Consider the following 14951-nt stretch of genomic DNA (forward strand, 5'->3'; position numbering starts at 1 on the left):
ATTAGCAGTTCATGGAACGCAACCCTATGAAAGTTTACCTTCTGGGCAACATTTGGGGGCAAGGGGCACACACCCGTGGTGGGAGAGACCAAAGGCACAAGTGGGCACAGCAAGGAATGTCAATTTCCCGTTTGTACACTAGTTTCTTAGGACGCGGGTGGCGCTGTGGGTTAAACCACAGAGCCTAGAACTTGCTGATCAGAAGGTCGGTGGTTCGACTCCCCATTGCAGGGTGAGCTCCCGTTGCTCAGTCCCTGCTCCTGCCAACCTAGCAGTTCGAAAGCACATCAAAGTGCAAGTAGATAAATAGGTACTTGCTCTGGCAGGAAGGTAAACGGCGTTTCCATGGGCTGCTCTGGTTTTCCAGAAGCGGCTTAGTCATGCTGGCCACATGACCCGGAAGCTGTACGCTGGCTCCCTCGGCCAATAAAGCGAGATGAGCGCCACAACCCCAGAGTCAGCCACGACTGGACCTAATGGTCAGGGGTCCCTTGACCCTTTAACTTACACTAGTTTCTACACACCCATCTCCTGGCAAACAAGAGCTTATAATCAGAGTTTAAGGATACATCCAACCAGGCAAAACCACTCAAGGGGGGTGGGAAGCAAGGCTGGTTGAAATCGAGAAATGCCCTTCTACTATGTTCAAGAGAGGAGCACAACCTCCCAGGAGAACACGGCATGCATAAGTGCGCTGGATTCTAATCAGTGAATATTCCTAAGTCTGAGCGGGTAAGCATGTGTTATCTGTTTTCAAGGGACAGACATCAAAAGTTGAGCGGTTTGTTCTTTGAACCCTGGATCGTATAAGTTGACCTTTGCCAGAATCACGGCAGACACGTGGGGTTTGGCCCACAATTCTAAAGAAAGCAGCCCGTTAAACGGGGCAACTGCGCATGGCTCTGCTAAGGGAAGAGAACGAGAGAAGGGCAGAAATAGAAGGCATGGAGGCTGCTCACCCCGGTATGGTTGAGAGCAAACTCAAGTGTTGAAAATTCAAGGGGCAAGGAGTTTGCAGCCTCCTGTGAACTGGCTCCAAACAAAGTCTGTTTCTAAACTTCCTGGCCCACCAGAAAGAGGTTTCCAAAAGAGAAAGGCACATTCTCAATGCACCGTACAAGTTCATCCACAGGTGAAACCACAGAGAAAAACCTTTATATTCTTAAAGGAGAGTGGCGACAGTAAAACAGATTGGCTGATACTTACAATCATTTTGAAATTACTGGAATCACCAAAGAGAGGTTTGCAAGTTAGATTTGATTCGTATTGGTGATCAGATTTTTTCCCCCCGCCGAACTTTTTTTTCTTTTCTTCTTAAACAAGAACAAAACTTACCCTGTCACATTAAAAGGCATTTTTTAATTTTCACGCACCCAGGAGTCTTTTCTTCTGTGCTGATTTTTCTCAATCTGTACTGGCGGATCTCTCGCACCAATGTATAAAATGCATCCTCCACTCTCTGCATTGTAAAACACAACTCCTTTAAAGCCAGCTTTGGTTAACCAGGATGAAGAGGGTGGGAGCCCAGTGGTCAGAGGAAAACTGGAAATTAGCAGCTACACTCCTAAGAAAAGCAGCGTGGGAGCAATATACCTAGCTACATGTGGGGGAAAGGCTTTAGGTACAATCCCATATTCATTATTTTTGATATCAAAATATACCAGTCCTTAAGGATCTAGATCAGGGTTTCCCAAACTTGGGTCTCCAGCTGTTTTTGGACTACAACTCCCATCATCCCTGACTAGCTAGTCCAAAACAGCTGGAGACCCAAGTTTGGGAAACCCTGATCTAGACTAAGGATGGCTAACCTGTGGCCTTCCAGATGTTGATGGACTTCAACTCCCAGCAACCTCAGCAAATCTGGCCAATGGTCAAGGATGATGGGAGTCCCAACAATATCACAGGTTAGTCAGACCCTTTATTCGTCACGTTCACACCTGTTTAGATGTTAACACACTTGATTTCCTAAGATTTAGAGCTTCGCTTGTGTCCAGCATTCGGGGCAAATGGCAACAGAGCCTCCATTCTCAAAAACATTTTAGGAGCTGGATTTTTAAAATGTCTTCCCTTCAGGAAACCCTTTCAATGTGACGTCATCTGCCAAGGAACTTGAGTCCTTTGCCAAAGATTCTGGGGCAGGGATTTGAAGAACCACTTTGAGCCCGACGGCTAGATTCAAACTTCACCAGCCTTCTGGAGACAAAAATCCTGGTGATAGGCGAGGCCGAAAGGGGGGAAAGAAACACTACATATTTTCCACATACATTTTACACTGTTTGTAATGCTGTTTTCCCATTCGATTCCCTTGTAGGGAGATTGAGGTGCACAAAATGTAAGGGAAATACATACTGCCTTTAAAGATGAACCTATGACATCACATGACTGGAAGTTTGCTTAAGATGCACTCGCGAGTCGTTTGGATGTACTAAAATTGGAAGGGGTTGGTGGGCCAAATTAAGTCAAATAAGGGCAGTCACAAACAGTTAATGCAATACACTGGCCAGGCTTGTTAGGCCTCACCCTGGCGCTGTTTTGAATGCAATGTGTGCACCCAGGAATGAATTCAGCACTGCCCTATGGCTGCGCATTGCAGAGGGAAAGATCAGTATCCAGAAGGTTTGTCTGCTGCACCAAACAGCGAGGAAATTCTGAGGCTCCCCAGAAAGCCATCTGCGAGGTTCTGAGCTAAACAGTCACATCCCCATCTTGCAATAAGAGAAAGGAGAAGAAAAGCACAGGAAATTTTTCATAAGCAAAAGCACACCTATCCGATCCAACTGTTTTGATTGCCACGATTATTCGAGATGCTATTTCATTCACTTCCCAAAAGGGCCCAATACCTGGGAAGGTCTCCTCCCCAAAACCCCTGGGGAGGGAGAATGTGGGGAGGATGGACAACAACTTTCATTGACTGTGTATCCACCCCCCCCCCCGCCCAGCTCATTTCAACGGAGGTCCCTCAGGAACCATTTCAAGGCAATTGGGCCCACCGCCTCCATCCCGATCACCGAAAGCAGGAGTTGTGATTTTGTTTCAGCAATGCAGACAAGATGGAGAAAGAGATCAACACCAAAAAAGGCGAAAGATTGACTAGAGAGGAGCCCATTCGGGGCAAAGCAGTTCACCACAAAAAGAAGAAGCAGGGCTTGGGGGGGGAAAGGTTTTTAAAGAGCCAGCCACACAGGGGAAGCATTTGAGTAAGTTGTTGAAACTTTGCTTGTCTCCCACAGGAAACACGGAAGTGGCAGTTTTGCTACAGGCGAGCATTGCAACATAGGAGAGGTTTTTCACACGGAAACACATACACAAAGGCATGTATGTGCTTCCCGACAACTTTATGGAAACTAGAAAGGGAGCACCACAAGAGGAAGGGGCTTCCTCTAGAACAGGGTTTGCTCATCGGTGGCCCTCAGGATGCTGCTGCTGCTGTGCAACTCCCATTGCCATTGACAGGACTGGCTGTGCTGGCAGGAGCTGTTCAGAGCTTGAGTCCAAAGAAAAAGGCTGCAGCATTTGCCACTGGAACAGAGGAAAATGCTTCATGCCGAGTCAGGTCTATCGAGCTCTCAGTGTTGTCTGCACTGGCTGGCAGCTGCTCTCCAGGGTTTCAGACAGTGGTCTTTCCCAGTCATACCTGGAGATGCTGGGGATTGAACCTGGGACCACTGATCGAAATTAGCCAGGTGCCAGGCGCATTTTACACCTGGCTACCGGCCACTTGTGACCAAGTGAAGATGCCAGGGCACCAAGATGGCACCTGACATCTCTGCCACCAGGAGGTCCATGCCTGGGGATTCTTGGATCTGGGCTGTTTTCACACACTAATATCCCATCCTGTAGAATTCTATCAGTTATATTATATCTGCACAATCGGGATGGATTTCAGGAACCCAAACGCTTTGCTATAGCTTGTCTTCACTTACCCCACCCCACTGCCTTGAAGAAGAAGAAGAGTTTGGATTTGATATCCCACTTTATCACTACCCGAAGGAGTCTCAAAGCGGCTAACATTCTCCTTTCCCTTCCTCCTCCACAACAAACACTCTGTGAGGTGAGTGGGGCTGAGGGACTTCAGAGAAGTGTGACTGGCCCAAAGTCACCCAGCAGCTGCATGTGGAGGAGCAGAGAAGCGAAACCGGTTCCCCAGATTATGAGTCCACCGCTCTTAACCACTACACCACACTGGCTCTCTCCCTGCTCACAGTTGTGAAGAATATTCTTACGTTATGAATGGTCCGTGTGTCACCATTAAGAAAAATAGTAAGTGCTCAGAGTTCTTAACCGAGCTGAAGGATGTCATCTGAACTAGCCAGATGTTTAACACAGTCAATCCATCATATGAAAAATAAGATTTTAGAGCCGTCTTGTCCAAAAATGGCGACTAGACATTCCGTTTTGGCAACTGCAACCTCGATTTAAGGAGCCATTTGGTGCCTAGCTTATATATTTAACACTGCCTGGGACCGTCTGCATGCTCTAACAAATTCTAGAGCACTGAGCTATATTGCTCCTCCATCTTTCCTACAGCCATGTCCCTGCAGTCCCAGATCCAGCACAAACCCCTCTTCGCAGCTTCCTACCGCCTCATTCTGCAGCCATGTTTTTCCCTTCTCAATCTGCTCCCACATCCAGATATTTTGTGTTTGTGGCTTTTTACTCCTCCAGCTGCATCACCCTCAGCCACCCAAAAGTCTCCTGCTCCATTGAGTGACCACCTTTCTCTCTTACTACCCCTCAAAAAACACCTTTCCCATGCCTTTCTCTCTTACATCAAATCCCTCCTCAGCACACACAAAGAGCAGTAAGCCACATTTTTTTAAAAAAGCAACCATGCTACTGAAGAAAGGGAAAATAAACATAGGAGGAGCCATAGCTCAGGGTGATGTTACCCATCTCTGCTCTACTGGAAAACTATATTCCCACCCGCCCCACAAACAAAAAATCTACCAGATCCCTCAAACGAACACTAGTTTTCAAAGGAAGGGGAAAAAAGAAATTGTCACCGTAATTTCCTATTCTCTCCACACGAGGGGGAACCACACAGTAAAGCTCATCCAAGCTGCATACATAACCATACATTTAAAGCAAACTGTTTCACCCAAATAATTCTGGGAACCGTCTCTCACAGAGCCACAACTTCCAGAACTCACAACAAATTACTGTTTCTAATGGAACCCCCAGATGCAGTTAAAAGTTGGGGGGGTTATGCCCCAAAAGTATGGGGCTAGGCGGGTGCAGAACCTCACGGCCTGCACTTTATTGCTTAGCTACAGAAAAGCTGACAGGGGGAGCCTGTTATGTGCGTCAGAGCACATTAGACGTTTGTTATAGTTATAGTCGTTTGACTAGTCATGTGCGGACGCCTGATCATCTTCCAAAGCAACTACTCTATTCCGAACTTAAAAATGGAAAGCGTAATGCTGGTGGTCAACAAAAGAGGTTTAAAGACTGTCTCAAGGCAAACCTAAAAAATTGTAGTATAAACACTGACAACTGGGAAACACTGGCCTGCAAGTGATCCAATTGGAGAACAGCCTTTACCAAAGGTGTCATGGACTTTGAAGACGCTTGAACTCAGGACGAAAGGGAGAAACGTGCTAAGAGGAAGGCACGCTTGGCAAACCCTCACCGTGATCAACTCCTGCCCGGAAACCTATGTCCCCACTGTGGAAGAATGTGTGGATCCAGAATTGGCCTCCACAGTCACTTACGGACTCACTGTTAAAACCATGTTTATGGAAGACAATCTTACTCGGCTACGAGTGATGGCCAAAGAAGAAGAGACGTTTGTTATAGCCAGCCGTGTAACTGAGATGGCTAGTATGTTTTTTTAGAACAGATTGGAAAAATTCAGGAATGGTGTTATCAGTGTGCTTATGGCAGCATTCCCAGCATATGATATGTCCTCTTAAGAGTACAGGTATTTCTAAATGCTAGAAAGTGGGAGAGATGATGGGTAAATGGCTAGATCCTGAGTTCTTGGAAAACACCAGTGGAGATGGAGATACTAGGTTCCTTGGGTTTTTACTCTAACCCATAGTAATTAGCAGGGACGTGGGTGGAGCTGTGGATTAAACCACAGAGCCTAGGGCTTGCCGATCAGAAGGTCGGCGGTTTGAATCCCCGCAACGGGGTGAGCTCCCGTTGCTCGGTACCTGCTCCTGCCCACCTAGCAGTTCAAAAGCACGTCAAAGTGCAAGTAGATAAATAGCTACCGCTCTGGCGGGAAGGTAAATGGCGTTTCCGTGCGCTGCTCTGATTCACCAGAAGTGGCTTAGTCATGCTGGTCCCATGACCCGGAAGCTGTACGCCGGCTCCCTCGGCCAGTAAAGCGAGATGAGCGCCGCAACCCCAGAGTCGGCCACAACTGGACCTAACAGTCAGGGGTCCCTTTACCTTTTTATAGTAATTAGCCTGCCCCTTACCACTAAGTGTGCCACCCATTCGGGATGGGATAAAATACCTTTCAATGGGTACATAAACTAGTTTATGGCATAGGTCCTAAGCCATGTTAGCAGAATCATTCACGCCACACATTTACAGGAATTTTATACCATTTTAGCAGTCGTGGCTTGCTCCAAAGCATCTGGCGAACTGTAGTCTACCCCTCACAGGGTTACAATCCCCTGCACACTTTGCAAACCAGTTCCCAGGATTCCTTGTGGAACACAGTGTGCTTGAAATGGACGGTGGGGATGTGATCTTAGGAGCACTGCAGAAATTTTTAAGTGGTGGCTCGTAGTTGCCCCCTGCCAACCACAGAAGGAGGGGGTGGGCACAAGGCAGGCTTCAGTGTTGGCGAGTGCCCATCAGGGCCATGGCAGGTGTCCAAGGATGCCAGGTAAATATGTTTAGTCCCAAACAGCAGAAGCAACTTCACCTATTCAGAACCGTGTCAACCAACTATGATTTGGGGTATAATACATTGATGCAGCTCTTTAAAAAGGCCTGAAGGAAATGAATCATCGAGCAGAGGTGAAGTGGAAATCACAGGCTCTTAGAAGAGCAAAGCCAGTGGATTGTAACGCAGAGCAAAATCAACGATTTTTTTTTTTTAAAGCAAGCAGAGATTTAAGCCCAGCAACTTCGAAACGATTAGAAAAAAAAACAAACAGATGATGCACACAGGCTAGGTAACCATAGCCATACAAAATATATCCAGGGCTGTATTCTGCACTGCAAACAGGACTCAAAAGCTGTGCGCGCACAGGAAGGAAGCGCACAGGTCAAATTTTAGATTGTAAGCTCCTTGAGGCAGTGACTTGTGCTCTTGTTTTTCTGCAGGCTGTCATGTGCACATCCATAACACTATAATTTGCTTTCAAAGTGTACTCAAGTATGAGTTTTATTTACCAAAGCCCAGGGGGAAGAAGGCAACCCAAAGATGTCCCTTGGGGTCTCTTCCGATTCTGCAATTATTTGATGCTAAGAGGAGAAGGCAGGAAGTAAAGAGGGGGCTTCCTCAGCTGGAGCCTCATGCGTTCTCCTGCGCAAGAGGGGCTCCTGGGCAAGGGGAAGATGCCCTCAACCATCCCACAGCAACATCCCTCATCTTTCCCCACTAAAGGAAGAAGGAAAACACTTGGGAGGCAGGAGAATTGTCTGCACGCATTGGAAACTCTGGCAAAAGTCAGAGAAGAGACTGCTATCCTTCTCTCCTCCCTCCCCTGCTTTTTACAGGTGTTTTCTTTCGCAAGCAGCAGCATCTAAAGTGACACACTGCATGCTGTTCCTGAGATTCCAAGCTGAAACCAAGGGGATACAGAGGGAAGGAGGGACTTGCTATGTGAAGAAATCCAGCCAGGTTCGTCTCTGGATCACGGGCATGCAGCTGCGTGAATCACAGAAGCCCCTGTTCCGTTCAGTAAAAACACCGCCCGTGGGTTTCCTTCTCCAGCAGTTTCCAAAAAAAAAACCCCATGAAGATTAGATGCCGCCTGTTCTCACGCTTCCAGTTCTGTACTTGCATTTTGCATTTTGTGCAGTGTGTACACACAGCCTTGAACACATTCCAACCCTACAGCGGATTTCTGAACATTTATTTTCAGTGAAAAGGAATACAGGGGGAAAGGGATTTCTGCATTAAGGCCAGGCAATTACTGAGTTGAGAGGATGTGAAAACCATTTAAAAATGGACGCAAAGCAGCGTTTGCTACTATTCTCTAGTACTTATTTCAATTTTTAGCTTCGATAGCTTATGAACATTAAGAGATCCCACACAGGCAGTTTTCGATTCCAGTATTACTCAGCATGTTCATATGCGTGTTCAGGGAAACTGTTAATCGGGGCACTTACTGTCCCCCGACAATCCACGATCTGTGCAGCTGGACAGAAACGTTCAGATAACTCTTGCCGTTATGAAAACGACTAAAAATAACTCAGACAAGGCTTCAGCTGCAACATCCTGCCACTTAGAATGCACCAGATGTTCCTACGAATTCACGCCAGACAAATTATTTCAGCATCTTAAAGGGAGAGCAAGGGTTGCAGAGTCAGACCTCTGAACCCAATGCCTTTCCGAATTTGAAGACTAGGCTACCAGGCAAGTGCTGCTCTGGGACTTATTTAGCGCAATAAAAGAAGGATTTATGCTTGGAGAAGTCAAACTGCATACTTGTATATGGAATCTTGCCCTGGATTCTGTTCTTGGCCTCAGGATTCAGGGGATCAGTGGCGTAGCGTGGGGGGTGCAGGGGGGGCCGACCGCACCGGGCGCAACATCTGGGGGTTAGGGTTAGGGGGCGCAAATCCACGGGTTAGGAGGCACAAATCCACGAGTTAGGGGGCACAAATTACTTGCCTTGCCCCGGGTGCTGACAACCCACGCTACGCCACTACAGGGGATGTGAGTCTGAGGTGGTAAAATCCAGACACAGAGACGTCATCACGTCTATTTCCCATAAGGAATCTGTGCAAGGTTCACCACTACCATCCTGGGTAACATCCAGCATGTTTTTTTCTTTATTTTTTTTAAAAAGTGGAAGCCACATAGAACATGCACAGAGATTTTGAAGTTTTAATTTTAAAGCAGCAGCACACCACTTTAGCCAATCATGGATTCCCCCAGAGACTCTTGGGAACTGTAGTTTTCAACCGGGGACGATTGTTCTTACACACAAGACAACACACACACACACACAATGTTACCTGTCTCGTTTTCGCAGAGGTTTCGATGAAAGGAATTCCGTAACTTCTAGCTAAGTCCTGAGCTTGTTTTGTGTCTACGGTTCTCGAAGGCAAGTCACATTTGTTTCCTACTAGCACCATGGGGACATCTTCAGAATCTTTCACTCTTTTTATTTGTTCCCTGTGGAGGAGCGGGGTGGGGGAATAAGAGAAGAGTGAGAGATCACTTTAGAGCAAAGTAATATTTGTGGAGTTGCCACGGTTACTTCTTTGAAGGGAGAGATTTTAAAAAGAAAAGGAAGCAAGTTGTTTAAATCCATCTGTTTTATTTACTACCAAGGTTTTCATCTGCATTCAGCCCATCTCGAGGGCTCACTGATTTATTTTATTTTTACACTGCTAACTCACATACAGAATCATCCACAAAGGGTTACATACAGCAAATATAAAATGTCAAATTTACACAAGAAAATATATACCATATTTTTCACTCTATAAGACGTACCAGACCATAAGATGCACCTAGTTTTTGGAAGAGGAAAACAAGAAAAAAATATTTTGAATCTCAGAAGCCAGAACAACAAGAGGGATTACTGCACAGCAATCCCTCTTGATGTTCTGGCTTCTGGGATAGCTGCGCAGCGTGAATTTGCTCCATAAGACGCACATACATTTCCCCTTACTTTTTAGGAGGGAAAAAGTGAGTCTTATAGAGCAAAAAATACGGTAAGTGCTGAAAATGCTGTAAGTAACTGCCCAGTCACAACATTCATCCAAGTGCAAAGGCCCGTCGCCTGAAGAAAGGCTTCAAAAGATACCAAAAAATATAGAAGGATGCTTGGTAGGTTTCCATTGGTAGGACGTTCCACGTTGCTGGACTGACCACACTAAACACTATATTTCTCACAGCTACCAAGCAGCTTTATTTACACAGGGGGCAGTAAACAGCATTCGCCCAACAGAACTTGGTGATCGAGCAGAGATTGTAGTATCATAGAGTTGGATGGGACCCCGAGGGTCGTTTAGTGTAATTATTATTTATTTATTGAATTTCTATACTTCAAATAAAGATAAAAGTCTTTAAGTGTCCTTAGAGCAGCCTTTCTCAACCTGTGGGTCCCCAGATGTTGTTGAACTACAACTCCCATCACCCTTAGCTAGCAAAGCCAGAGCTCAGGGATGATGGGAGTTGTAGTCCAACAACATCTGGGGACCCACAGGTTGAGAACCGCTGCCTTAGAGCCTATCGTTTACAATGTGTTTAGAAGTTTCAGGTGTTTCAACAGTCATACAGTGAAGGCAAAAAGAAAGGGACTAGGTAGACTGATTGAGGCAGACACAAGCTCAGTTCAGAGTTGTGTGTAGAAGCTCAAGATGTTAACCGGACTGGAGGTGGTTGAGAGGCAAATTTATTGAATTTCTATACTGACTATACTGGACGGTTCACAGAATAAAATAAAATATATATATAAAACCACAACGTAAATAATCAAAATAAAAACAACCACCACCCAATAAACACCCCCCCACACACACACACACAAACACCCCACATTTTAAAAGGGCGTAAGAGCAAGAATGGGACGCAGGTGGTGCTGTGGGTTAAACCACAGAGCCTAGGACTTGCTGATCAGAAGGTCAGCGATTCAAATCCCCGTGACGGGGTGAGCTCCCGTTGCTCGGTCCCAGCTCCTGCCAACCTAGCAGTTTGAAAGCACATCAAAGTGCAAGTAGATAAATAGGTACCGCTCCAGCGGGAAGGTAAACGGTGTTTCTGTGCGCTGCTCTGGTTCACCAGAAGCGGCTTAGTCATGCTGGCCACATGACCCGGAAGCTGTACGCCGGCTCCCTCGGCCAATAAAGTGAGATGAGCGCTGCAACCCCAGAGTCGGCCATGACTGGACCTAATGGTCAGGGGTCCCTTTACCTTTACTAAGAGCAAGAAGGGAAGGCATGCAGTGGTGCGATGCGCCTCAGTGGCGGAGAACACGGTTTGCTGCTTTCAGGGAGCAATGCCAGTCTTACAGCATGTGTAGAGAGCAAAGCACACAAACTGGGAAGGGCTCTCTTGTTCCTGTGGGGAAGCCACGTCACAAGCCCGACGCATGTGGACTTGTGGCCCAAACTTTCATTTCGCAACGCTTGATGGTAATAAAATCTCTAGGCGGTTGTTGACAATGTATTTATTCATCTATCGTCACGTTTACAGGCCGCCCTTCTTGCAAAGCGTCCAAGGCAAGCGCGCATAGCTCTCCCCCTCCCCGTTTCATTCTCACGGCGACCCTCTGGCACGGGCTCCGCCGAGAGACTGTGACTGACCCAGGGGAGAACTGAGCACCCGGATGGCGACCTGGGGGAGGGGGCGAGTTACACAACCAGAGCTGCCTTCTCACGATCGCTCCGTGTGGCTTCTCACAGCGCCACACAGATCCTGAAATCAGTGGGTTCTGGAGCCAGGATTAAAAATAACTCCAAAAAAAGGCTGCTTTCAAACTGAGCAGTTTGAAAGAGGGCGTTTGCTGCAATCACATGGCAAGTCTTTATGGGCTTTCGTTTGACGCAAATCGCAACAGAGTCCCATTTCCAGTCAACACCCTCCTAATTAGCATGCATTTAAGGCAGCTGAAGGGGGGCGTGGACCAGAGAGCATTTGCTTAGAGCCAATGTACATATTATGCAGAACAAGGAAGAAAAAAAATCAAAAGAAATACACACACACACACACTTCCTTACACGGAACCAGACCTCTAGGTCCATCCAACTCAATACTGTTTGCACTGACTGGCAGAGGCTCTCCGGGGTTTTCCTACATGTACGAAGCTATTGCACCAGTATGCATCACTCCGTCGCTGGTGCGCTTGCTTACTACTTGCAGGGAGATCCTTAAGTTGGAGACCCTGCAGAGATTCTGCACTGGAACATTTCAGGTAGAGGGTGTCATGCTCTCACACGCTCACCTCACTCTGCGTAATGCGCAAGAAAGGCTTGGGAAGTTGAGGGACTCCGGAGTGTAAAACAAGCAGAACGAGCACTACTTCTACGTATTTTAAATCGGAACAGACATCAAATCCATGTTTGTTTATTTCATTTATATCCCCCACCTCCAACATCTTGGAGGTCCCAGGTCGCAAGGTGGTTAGATTGGTCTCAGCTGGGCCGGGGCCTTTTCAGTACTGGTGGAACGCTCTGTCACAAGAGACTAGGGCCCTACGGGACTTGACATCTTTCTGCAGGGCCTGCAAGACAGAGCTGTTCCACCAGGCCTTTGGCCAGGGCACAGCCTGACTCCCTCCTTTGGCAATCTTCACAGAACTCTAGCCCAATGGTTGCCATCAATTTGATTTGAATTAATTTTATCATGAAATGATTTTAGAATGTTGTATTATTTTATTGTTGTTAGCCGCCCTGAGCCCAGCTTCGGCTGGGGAGGGCGGGATATAAATAAAATATTATTATTTATTATTATTATTTTCTCCCAAGATGCTCAAGGGGTGGGCATGCTTGCCCCGTCCATCACAAGCTCTCCATTTGATATTCGCTACAACCCTGTGAGGTAGGCTAGGCTGAGAGGCAGCGACTGGCCCAAGGTCACCCACCGAGCTTCAAGGCTGAGGGAGGATTTGAACCCAGGTCTCCCAGGCTCCTGGTCCAGCACTCTAGATTTTACTTGCAGGCAGGTTTCAGTTTGTTTGTTTTAAAGTGGGGGGGGGATTTTTCTCACCTGCAGCCCGAAGCAAGATAATCTGCCCTACCTGCTCAGGGTGATACCTTCTGCGACGTGAGCAGAGGATGTGCGGATCCCCACAACCCAGGAGAGTGTCCTGAATTCAGATCTAGGGCATGGCTAGGCAAACTAAGGCACGGGGGGCCAAATCCAGCCCAATCGCCTTCTAAATCCGGCCCACAGATGGTTCAGGAATCAACGTTGTTTTTACATGAGTAGAATGTGTGCTTTTATTTAAAATGCATCTCTGGGTTATTTGTGGGGCAAAGGAATTCATTTATTTATTTTTTCAAAATATAGTCCGGCCCCCCACAAGGTCTGAGGGACAGTGGACCAGCCCCCTGCTGAAAAGGTTTGCTGACCCCTGGCAAGGAGCAATGAAAACACGGTGTTGTGAGCGTCTTACACATTCATTTATTGCAGCAACGTATAGAGGGCTTAACACCGCAGCTCTAAGCAGTGCACAATAAGGCAGGGGGAAGATACGACAGAGATAAAAACCAGCTCAACCATGAAATGAAAGGGAAAATAACTTAAAATGCTTGCTGGAATTTTGCTTCCATTTTGCTTCTGGGCACAATTCAACCGTTGAAGCCCTAAAAGCAGATTTGACCTAAACCAGGATTACATGAGTAGAATGTGTGCTTTTATTTAAAATGCATCTCTGGGTTATTTGTGGGGCATACGAATTTGTTCATTATTTTTTTTCCAAAATACAGTCCGCCCCACCCCACAAGGTCTGAGGGACAGTGGACCAGCCCCCTGCTGAAAAAGTTTGCTGACCCCTGGTCTAGGGTAACCTGAGTTAGGTGACCTTGCAAGCAGCCCAACAATGGGATGCTGGGAACCGCAACCCAAGCGAAGCTTACCTATAATGATGAATATCTTCGAAAGATTTTGTGTTATTTATAGCAAATACGCATAAAAAGCCTTCGCCCGTCCTCATGTACTGGTCCCTCATCGCACTGTACTCCTCTTGGCCGGCTGTGTCTAGAATGTCCAAGAGGCAGGTCTCGCCATCTATGACGACTTGCTTCCTGTACGAATCCTGAGAGAGGCGGGAAGAAAAGAGGGGAGGCAGAAAACGCTTTTCGATTATTCATGTACACCTAACTTAGGCGGCACCAATACTACAGAGCTGGAAGCATCCTTCGCACCCGAGACATTGTGCCTGGAGGGCAAGCAGAATGGTGCAACCAGAAAACGAGTAGCGCTTAGTGTGGTTGGGGGTGGTACTGCAGCTGGAATCAGGTGATGTGATGAGCCTATAAGGTTTCTCCCTGCCCTGTCCCGCTGCACATTGGCCTGGTTTGCACATCACCATAAGCCAAAATGTGGCTAAACGCAGGAATGGGAAACCTTTTACAGCCTATATTCCCTTCTGAGCGACCTTCAGGGGTCACACGGCAATGGAGGAAGGCAGGGCACAGGCAAAAGCGAGTGGAGCAATAAATTTAGGGAACCGCAGAAAGAGGAGGAAGGAAGTCAAGTTTTGAAATGTTAAAATGGCTGCAAAATCACTGAAATGTATAAACCTGAAAATTATAAATTAAATTATGAGTAGAGCAATAAACTTGAGTTTTAGCTTTGTACAGCAGGCTGGCTTCTACAGACACTTATATTTTTATGAATACCGCCCTTCCTTCGTAGATCGCAGGGCAGCTCACAGCATAGAATTGCAATACAAAAACAACAAAATGTGTTATAAAAATAAGAACAAAAACAAAACCATCATTATTTATCATTTGTTACATTTGAATACCACCCTATACTCACAGGTCTCCCACAACACATTAAAAAGGGCAATGGATGTCGATCAACCCAAGGCCTGGTTGAAGAGGAAAGTGTTTGCCTGCCACCTAAAAGACATACAGTGAAGGTGCCAGGTGACTCTCTCTGGGGAGAGCATTCCACAAACGGGGAGGCACCACAGAAAAGGCCTGTTCTCATGTTGCCCACCTCTGGACCTCACATGAAGGAGACACACAAAGGAGGGCCTCAGAGGTTGATCTCAGGTCCAGGTAGGTTCATATGGGGAGAGGCAGTTCTGGAGGTATTGCACTCATGGGGCCTTTAAGGCTTTATGGGCCAAAACCAGAAC

The 14951-nt window shown here is 46.8% G+C and overlaps 1 protein-coding gene across 5 annotated transcripts in view; it reads right to left on the reverse strand.

Annotated features, from left to right (window-relative positions):
- The window catches only part of DNAI7 (dynein axonemal intermediate chain 7), an 81382-nt gene that overhangs the window by 40076 nt on the left and 26355 nt on the right, over positions 1-14951 (reverse strand). For 3 of the 5 annotated variants that reach the window (XM_081926948.1, XM_081926950.1, XM_081926949.1), the window contains exons 3-5: positions 13720-13898; positions 9148-9307; positions 1336-1459 (exon numbers count right to left, since the gene is read on the reverse strand). In XM_081926948.1, coding sequence (XP_081783074.1) covers positions 1340-1459; positions 9148-9307; positions 13720-13898 — 459 coding nt within the window. In that variant the 3' untranslated portion in view covers positions 1336-1339. The remainder of the gene's footprint in view (positions 1-1335; positions 1460-9147; positions 9308-13719; positions 13899-14951) is intronic. The other 2 variants (XM_081926951.1, XM_081926947.1) reach the window with 1 other exon arrangement.

This window comes from Podarcis melisellensis (assembly GCF_964234715.1).
Source record: "Podarcis melisellensis genome assembly, chromosome: 10".
NCBI classification, from domain to species: Eukaryota; Metazoa; Chordata; class Lepidosauria; order Squamata; family Lacertidae; genus Podarcis; species Podarcis melisellensis.